General features: G+C 37.5%; 2 protein-coding genes across 3 annotated transcripts; one reads left to right on the forward strand and one right to left on the reverse strand.

Annotated features, from left to right (window-relative positions):
* The first annotated feature begins 4,610 nt into the window (after positions 1–4,610).
* Positions 4,611–6,432, forward strand: LOC133522356 (polyglutamylase complex subunit TTLL1-like). 2 transcript variants are annotated; one of them, XM_061857674.1, is made up of 2 exons: positions 4,611–4,905; positions 5,089–6,432. In XM_061857674.1, exon 2 carries the CDS (start codon positions 5,279–5,281, stop codon positions 6,356–6,358), a length of 1,080 nt encoding a protein of 359 aa, XP_061713658.1. In that variant the 5' UTR covers positions 4,611–4,905; positions 5,089–5,278; the 3' UTR covers positions 6,359–6,432. The 2 variants fall into 2 exon arrangements, with proteins under 2 accessions (XP_061713658.1, XP_061713657.1); XM_061857673.1 differs by lacking the exon at positions 4,611–4,905 and having other exon boundaries at positions 4,945–6,432.
* A 138-nt stretch (positions 6,433–6,570) lies between these two features.
* On the reverse strand, positions 6,571–9,161 carry LOC133522357 (polyglutamylase complex subunit TTLL1-like). Its single transcript, XM_061857675.1, has one exon. It carries the CDS (start codon positions 8,877–8,879, stop codon positions 7,620–7,622), a length of 1,260 nt encoding a protein of 419 aa, XP_061713659.1. The 5' UTR covers positions 8,880–9,161; the 3' UTR covers positions 6,571–7,619.

Raw genomic sequence — 9,161 nt, forward strand, 5'->3', positions numbered from 1 at the left:
ATATAAAAGTTGACCTAATTACATTACCTCTAACCTCACGACCCATTAACGTACATTTAAAATACATTTCACAATACAGCTGTACCGGGCTAAAATGCCGTGAATTTCCGTCTTTTCATTAACAAAACAAGGCCCGGAATCAAGAGCGATCTCAACCGCCAGCACGGCCCATTAGACGACCCCCAATTTGTTGAGATTTTCACTCCACTTCGCTCGTGGAAAGGTTTTTATACAATTTTGAGGTCAAGTACGTTATTACGGCTTTCATATGTTTTGCGACAAAAATGCGGGAAAGCGGGAAGGTAGAGTTTGAGTCTTATAACCATGAATCAGTCAATTACCTTTTGAAATTCTTACGAACATAATACTTCCAAGTCCAATAAGGACTAATTTCCCTTATGCATTGGAAGATCAGATGACAACAATGGCAGATTTTGGGATATATATATATACTCTATCGGCCGGTTTCGACCACGGCAACTGTTTCAGCTCCGTCGAATACGTTCGTGTGCTCGCAAGTGGCTCGCGTAGCCGATTTTATTTGCGAAGACCCGTGCCCCGTTGATTTTGGGATTAAGTTGCAAGGAATATGATGACATATATATCCTATCCTTTGTCTGTGTAAAAGACTTAAAAAAGGGACAAAAGGAACCTAAAAAGGAACTTCTTCTTCTCTGTCGTTTCGCTCTTGGCAGAGCGGTCGTGTTCACGTTGAGGCGCCCGCATCGGTAGTAGAGGCGGACTCATCGGACGATCTCCTGTCATCTCTCCCTGTTGGTAGACTGTTTGGGACGGTCAGATACGTGGTTTCCAACTGCGGATTTTATTTGGCCAGTCCAGCGCATAGGTGACCTGCTACGTGATCTGGTTCCCCCACTCTTCCTTGTACGACCAGCCGCTCTAAAAAGGAACTTGGCCAAAAGTAAATCACTGCACCAAAATTGGTGTCACAAAGTCGCAAAAATATGTCTAAGAAAAGTAAATACTGCAACGCAGCTAGTTGCAGAAACAATGGCAATGAGCATAAGCTTAGTTCTAAAAAATAATTGCCCGCCGCCCAAAATTATCATTTGGAACTAAAGCAACTTAGTTCGACTTATATTACAGAAGGTCTTGTTTGGACTAATGTAACTTGTAAAATGTTTTAACATTTTGATGTCATCTTTTAGCCGATATCCTGTACTGTCTTTTAAGAATAAAAAGTAGTAAAATTTCCGAAAATAAAAGAATGAAATATGAAAAAAAATGTAAATTTTTGAAGACAATTTTTATTTTCGTTATTAATTCTCGAGTATTTGTAGAAAATTCTCTGTAACATTTATGTCCTAATTCATAAGCTATCGAATGATTATTATTTTTTAAATGTGCGATAGGTAAATGGACAGATAATGGTACATTAACAACAAGTGCACTCGTGTTTGGTGCCATAAAACTTTGAAGGACTGCATTTTTAAAATGGTTGAGGAAAAACATCGGTATGGGGGGTGATTTGTCAATAAAACTCATCGTACTATACGTGGTTATCGGCTCCACTATACGTGCACAAACACATTCTATATCCAGCGTATCTGTGAGCCTCAATGCAAATTCTGATAGCTTTTTTCCAAAATTTAAACATACAAACCAACACCTTAGAATTTTTAATAGTGACAATTTAAGAAAACCTCCCGGAATACAATACCGATTCGCGATTTCCTACCAATCGTGCCCTTCGTCATGCGAACTGTCAAGCCTTTTTGCGTCCCTTTGATTTTATCTGATATGAAAAATTGAGCTGTTCTTCGGGGGACTGATTTGACAAAAAGGTTCTGAGAAAAAATCTTCTATTGTATTTCACCCGGAAATATTGTTATATTACATAAGGCAACAGCAGATGTGACTGCAGTAGGGCTAAGATGGTCGGCTCTTTATCATTTGTCACCATGCCTGTCACGTTATAACAAGTATATAAGCGCGAAAGTGACGGACATAGTGACAAGTGATAAAAATGGAACCAAGCTGCCACTGCAGTAGGGCTAAGATGGTCGGCTCTTTATCATTTGTCACCATAGCTGTCACGTTCTAACAAGTATGTAAGCGCGAAAGTGACGGGCACAGTGACAAGTGATAAAAATGGAACCAAGCTGCCACTGCAGTAGGGCTAAGATGGTCGGCTCTTTATCATTTGTCACCATAGCTGTCACGTTCTAACAAGTATGTAAGCGCGAAAGTGACGGGCACAGTGACAAGTGATAAAAATGGAACCATAATACCGCCGCTGATGACTTGCACGTGTTCTTTTTCTGATATGTTATTCATACGGTCCGATTCGAATTTTAAGATATGTCAGTTTCAAAAGTTCAAAACTGACGTTACTTGACAAAAACGTCACTTTTGGCATTGACATATCCGATTGATATCGTATCTAGATCTAATATTTGACGTATCTTAAAGTTCGAATCGGACCGATAGTAATTTCACAAAAATGTACACAAATGTTATTAAAAATACAGATTCAATTGAGTATTGCTATTTATAAAATAGTACATTACGATACAAGTGCGAAAAATAGGAAATTCGAAACGAGTGGCGATAAATTAAAACACGACCGAAGGGAGTGTTTTAAATCGACACGAGTTGCGAATTACCTATTCGCACATGTATCGTACAACGTTTTACAGTACATATGGCCCTTTAAATGTTCGACACAGTAACATAATATGCTACTTCTCGCACTAGTGCTATAAAGTAGCCCCATATGTACTGTAAAGTAACATTTATCCGGAGTTGGTCTAAGCTAACCCGACACAGACTCTCTGTAACATAGGTGTAAGCACCCCTATAATGGAACAGGTACCAGTAATGGGATGGTATAGACAAATCCTGTAAAACAAGTATTTAGCATAACTTTTTAAACGCTAACAACATTTTACCATAAACAAGAGCCAAAGAGCTTAATTTTAATTTTTCATTGTTATTTGTTAGTTTGAGAATTAATGACGCCATATATCCCATGACTGGAGCAAAAAAACATAAGTTTTAATTGGTTAATAATATTGAAACCAATTGCAGTAGCTTTCATTCAATACACAGAAAACATAGAGGACGATTTGGACATTCAACTTTTAAAGCATAAAGCGGTAGAAATTATAAAGATGTCGGTGAAATATCAAAAATTCTCCAATTTTTGTCTGTCCCATAATTGGTGTCGATAACATAGTGAAAAACTCCATATTTTCAGATGTTTTCAGATAAGTAAGTATGGAGGTTATTACTTAGACACTGTCACGACTGTCTCTGCTGACTCTAGAGATAAATCATTCAATACTTATTTTTGCATCATGAATAATAAAAAATGTATACTGATCCTTCAGATCATTTTAAATACCTTTGACACTACACCACTACACTAAGTACCATCAGCAGTAACAGTGCACGGCGACTTAATCAATTAATTCATTTATAATTTCTCCATGCAATTTTGCAGCTCACTGTACTTACTCTATGAAATAGTCTTCATATTTTTCGCTGTACAGTAAGTCCACAATAAGTCCACGTTTAGTTTAAGTATTTGATATTTGATTTCAGCATCAATACCCAACTAAATCCCTCAAGCATCCATCTTTAATGTTTGCAGTTTCATATGAAAACTTATAATATCGTAGCAACCGCAGATCCAAGACATTTCAGACAGAATGATACAAACAAAATGCAAGACAAAAAATATTGAGAGAGATTTCTTTAGGGAATTGAAGTTGCCTTGACTGGAATTGGATAGTGAACTAAAGCTTGCCTCGGTCTTATTTTTACCTCGGTTGAGCGGGAAAATCCTTTTCACCGCTCGACTATCAATCAAGATTTCATTTGTATAATTTGCCTTTTTTTCAGCGACGCGTTCTGTTTTACTGATGGGCATTTTTAGGACGCGCAATGTTTTGTTTGGGTTGGGAAGGTTAGCACATTTTTAAGTTATTGAGTATCAAGTAGTTTTTAAGAGGCTAAGTGCGAAGTGCGAAGTGCGTAGTGGGTAAACTAGAAGTAGGTAAGGTGGGGATGGGGTAATAGACGAACATAGTTTACTCGGGGTAAGGCAAACTATATGAGGATTCTATACAAGTGATTGTCTTAGCCCGGTGATAGTCTAACTCCACCTTACCTTAATGAGAATGCACGATGTGGGAATAATACAAACATTTGTTGGACTTTTACATAATATTTGATTGATGTCAAATATCTTGTGATTGTGGCTAATGATATGCTTATAATACAATACAATACAATACAAATACATTTTATTGCACACGTCAATACAGAAACAGTACAAATAATACAACACATAAAGAAGAGGTAAACAACAGGCGGCCTTATCGCTGAAAAGCGATCTCTTCCAGACAAACTTTAGGTAGCGGAATAAAAAATAAAAAAAATGTTATGTCAGTAGGTGTTCCAGATGCAATATAAGAAGTCTCGCACAGAATAAACACAAAACTAAACAATATATCATATACAAATATAAATAAAAAAGATATATAAATACATATACATACATATATTAAAATACATATTATATATATATATAATAAATGCCAGCTATAAGTATGTAAAAGGAAGCAGATAAAAGTATTACGGAGCAGGTAAAAAGTGAAGTTTAATGAGTCTCTTGAAAGAATTAGGACATCGATTTATTATGAATGAATTATAAATGTATATGTTAACTTTAGGGGCTTACGGAGGAGACAATACTTATTCCGTGACCTTAGAGATTAAGGTGGTTATGTTTTGATAATTTCCGCGCGTGTGGGGTGCACCTCGTCAGATATTGAACATTATCACAGAAATATAACATTATTAACTAATTTTATTGCAATGCACTGTACATACTTATATAGATGAAAGAATATGAATAATAAATACTAAACACAATAGGTAGGTAAGGTTTTAATTTACTATTCATAACGACTAAATTATCAGTAATCGTTGACAATGTAATGTCAATCAAATGACAAATATTTTTTTAGTGTTTAACATGCACTTTCTTATTTAATTATTTTATTTTCTCTATATAAACTTTTAAATTATGAATCAGGAAGCAAAAAAAAATCTACCCAGTTTCAGCAAAAGTCCGACATGTAACGAGAAAAGCAGAGTGACATATTGTACTGACCTTGAGAAATCTGTGATCATCTCCAACTTCGAGCGCAGAGGCTGGGTCCAGGTAGGTCCCGATGATGAGTGGAACTTCTACTGGTCCTTCACCACCAACTGCCGGAATATATTCAGCATAGAAAGCGGCTACAGAATGAATGATAACCAAATTATAAATCACTTCCCAAACCACTATGAACTGTCAAGGAAGGATTTGCTCGTGAAAAACATCAAGCGATACAGAAAAGACCTAGAAAAAGAAGGTAGCCCTTTAGCTGAGAAGGCCGAGGTACAACTACCAAACGGTCATATCGTCACTCGATATATCCATCTAGATTTTATACCTGTGACGTATGTGCTGCCCGCCGACTACAATATGTTCGTCGAGGAATACCGGAAATCTCCTCAAAGCACTTGGATAATGAAACCATGCGGCAAATCTCAAGGCGCCGGAATTTTCTTAATAAACAAACTTTCCAAACTAAAGAAGTGGTCGCGTGAAGCGAAAACTCCCTTCCATCCCCAATTCAGCAGCAAAGAAAGTTACGTAATATCACGTTACATCGACAATCCGCTTTTGATTGGTGGTAAAAAGTTCGATCTGAGGTTATATGTGTTAGTGACGTCATTTCGTCCTCTTAAAGCTTATTTATTTCAGCACGGGTTTTGTCGCTTTTGTACAGTTAAGTATGACACAAGTGTTACTGAGCTCGACAATATGTACGTTCATTTAACTAATGTTAGCGTACAGAAGCACGGCGGAGATTACAATAGTCTGCACGGCGGAAAGATGAGCATTCAAAATTTCCGTTTATATTTGGAAGGCACTCGCGGGCGAACGGTGACGGATAAATTGTTCGCGGAAATGCAATGGCTTATCGTGCATTCATTGAAAGCAGTCGCTCCCGTAATGGCAAACGATCGTCATTGTTTTGAATGTTACGGTTATGATATAATTATTGATGATGCGCTCAAACCGTGGCTGGTAGAGGTGAATGCTTCGCCTTCGTTGCAATCTACTACACACAACGATAGAATACTGAAGTACAAACTGATTGATAATATTGTGTCTGTGGTTGTGCCGCCGGATGGCGTTCCAGACGCAAGATGGAATAAGACCCCGTCCCCTGACGCGCTCGGTGACTTCGATTTATTAATCGACGAGGAGTTCATGGAAAAGGAAGAATGTAATCTACGTCACTACATAGCGAATAGTCGCCGCTTTAGACAGTAATTTTATTTTTTTACGTTATCGAATGTTTTTTGGATTGTGATTTATAAGTAAAATGTTAAAAATTTGTAACGGGACTACTGTTTGTGTTTGTATAAACCTCCCTACTTTTGTAGATAGGTTAAAAAGATCGGGTCAGCAGTGGCAGTATGGTTCCATTTTTATTGCTTGTCACTATGCCCGTCACTTTGGCACTTAGACACTTGTTAGAACGTGATAGGCTTGATGACAAATGATAAAGAGCCGACCATCTTAGCCCTACTGGTCTAAGATGGGGTATAAGAAATATATACTCCATCTGAAGGGCTGAGATGGTCGGCTCTTTATCATTTGTCAACATGCCTGTCATGCCATTCTAACAAGTACATATTTATTTATTAGTGATAAGGAATAAATGATAAATGTGCGATGATAAATGATAAACTACGTGCACTGTAGAAGACCTCATAAAAGCTACCCCCCGGGGGTTAGAGGTGGCCAGATATTTGCAAAATATTATTTAGTCATGATCCCTTCATACGATAAGAAGAAGAATGATAAAAGTGGGTCCAGTCCACAGTTGCCTCGATTTAAATTTACATATAAAATCTGGGCAACTGTGGACTCGGCAACACATATCAATATAACAGTTAAATTAAGAATAAAATATACAGGGGTTTAATTAGTCACCTGAAATAATTTACGGGGTGAATATATAGGTCAGGGTAGGTCATACTGAGCAACTTTTACTATGGTACCAGCCCCGAAATCGAAAAAAAAAAATACATATGGCTGTTTCATACATTTTGGCTGTCTGACCTTGACATAGTCTATGGGAGAGTGAATTTTTTTGTGCGATTTTGGGGTTGACTCCATGGTAAATGTTGCTCAGAATGACCTATATATTCAGCCCGTAAGTTATTGCGTATCCCACTATCTTATAACGTATCCCACTACCTACCATAAAATGAACAAATGTTCATATCGCAACATTAACACAATTAAAAAAACATTGATAATTTCCTGTAACAGTTTACAAAAATAAACATATTTAAATGGAAGTTATTTTTATTAAATACAAAAAAATAAGCATGTACAGTCAGCGTCAAATACTTTGTAGCAACCAAAGTAGCCAAATAGTTCGGTACACCATATATTTAGTATGGTGTATCGAACTATTTGACCACTTTGACTGCTACGAAGTATTTGACGCTGACTGTACTTATATTTTTTGTTCACATTTATGAAGTACTTCAAATCGAATATTTTACATATTTTTATGAACCTATGATTCTTCCGTACATAACCTACTTTCATCTATTAAAAGCTCAAAGTCCCCCAGAGCTCTGTCTCTCGGCGTCTTTTTCCAGCGAGCATCAGGTATCCCGTTGGAAGGGAGTATTACAGACAACATATTCTCCAACAGTTTCCTCTTCAGGATACCGTCGTTCCGCGTCGTCGGCGTCATTGATGGAGACGCGTTCACTTCAATAAGCCACGGCTTCAAATCAGCATCTATGATGATATCGTAACCGTAACATTCGAAACAATGGCGGTCGTTCGCTATAACCGGCGCCACAGCTTTTAGGGAATGCACTATAAGCCATGGTATCTTGCGGAACAAACGCTCGGTTACTTCGCGGCCACGTGTACCTTCTAAATATAGCTTTAAATTTTGAATACCAAGTTTGCCGCCATGCAAACGGTTGTAATCCTCACCGTGCTTCTGAACGCTCACATTCGTCAGATGCACGTACATGTTGTCCAGTTCAGCGACACTAGAATCGTATTTCATCGCACAGAACCTGCAAAAGCCTTGTCGGAACATATAAGCCTTTAAAGGCCGAAACGACGTAACGAGGACGTAAATCCGCAAATCGAATTTCTTTCCTCCAATCAATAGCGGATTATCTATGTAGCGCGATATAACGTAAGAGTCCTTGTTGGTGAATCGATGCTGTAAGTATTTCCTCGATTCTCGAGACCATTTTTTTAGTCTTGACAAATTGTTTATGAGGAAAATGCCTTCTCCTTGTGATTTGCTTGTTGGTTTGAGGATCCATGTAGTGTTTGGGTAGCGTCGGTATTCCTCCACGAACAGATTATAATCTGAAGGCAAGACATAGGTTACTGGAATAAAATCTAAATGCAAATATCGAGTGACTTTGTGTCCTCCTTGAATAACTTCACATTTCTCAGCTAGAGGGTTTCCTTCTTTTTCTAATTCTTTGCGGTATTTCTTTATATTTCGGACTAGTAAGTCTTTACGAACTAATTCGTAGTGTTTTGGGAAATGATTGATGAGTTGGTAGTCATTGAGTCTGATGCCATTCTCTACGTTGAATATAGAGCGGCAGTTGGTTGTATTCGCCCAGTAGATATTCCAAGCTTCGCTGGGCTCGACTTGCTTCCACCCACGTTCGATAAACGTATTGATAACTATAGTTTTATCGAAATCTGTGCAGAATGTAAGCTGTTTCGGTGGTTTAGTGATGATTGTTTTTAGTTGGCCGTACATGCTAAACCCGTTTGAAAATGGAATCATCGCAAATTAATATTTTGGCAATATTCCAATCTCTCAGTACCTATCTTAATATGCGTAAATTGTTTATATATGCAATGTTCAGTTTTTTTTGTACAATATTTTTAGTCAATATTACTGTCACTTGCCACATGTGCGTTGACAAATGACATAGAGTGACAATAATATGACTTTATTTTTAATGTTGCCGTTAATTCGTTGGTAAGTTCAGGTAGGCTAAGGATCAACAAATAAGGAATAACATCACAGAGAAACCAATTTTTTTTCTGTTTTGTACTTGGTCAA

Source organism: Cydia pomonella, chromosome 10, assembly GCF_033807575.1.
Source record: "Cydia pomonella isolate Wapato2018A chromosome 10, ilCydPomo1, whole genome shotgun sequence".
NCBI lineage: Eukaryota > Metazoa > Arthropoda > Insecta > Lepidoptera > Tortricidae > Cydia > Cydia pomonella.

What these genes read in the sequence shown, in the direction of transcription:
- LOC133522356 (XM_061857673.1), top strand. Translation starts at nt 5,057, where the DNA reads ATGAATCAGGAAGCAAAAAAAAATCTACCCAGTTTCAGCAAAAGTCCG.
- LOC133522357 (XM_061857675.1), bottom strand. Translation starts at nt 8,879, where the DNA reads ATGATTCCATTTTCAAACGGGTTTAGCATGTACGGCCAACTAAAAACA.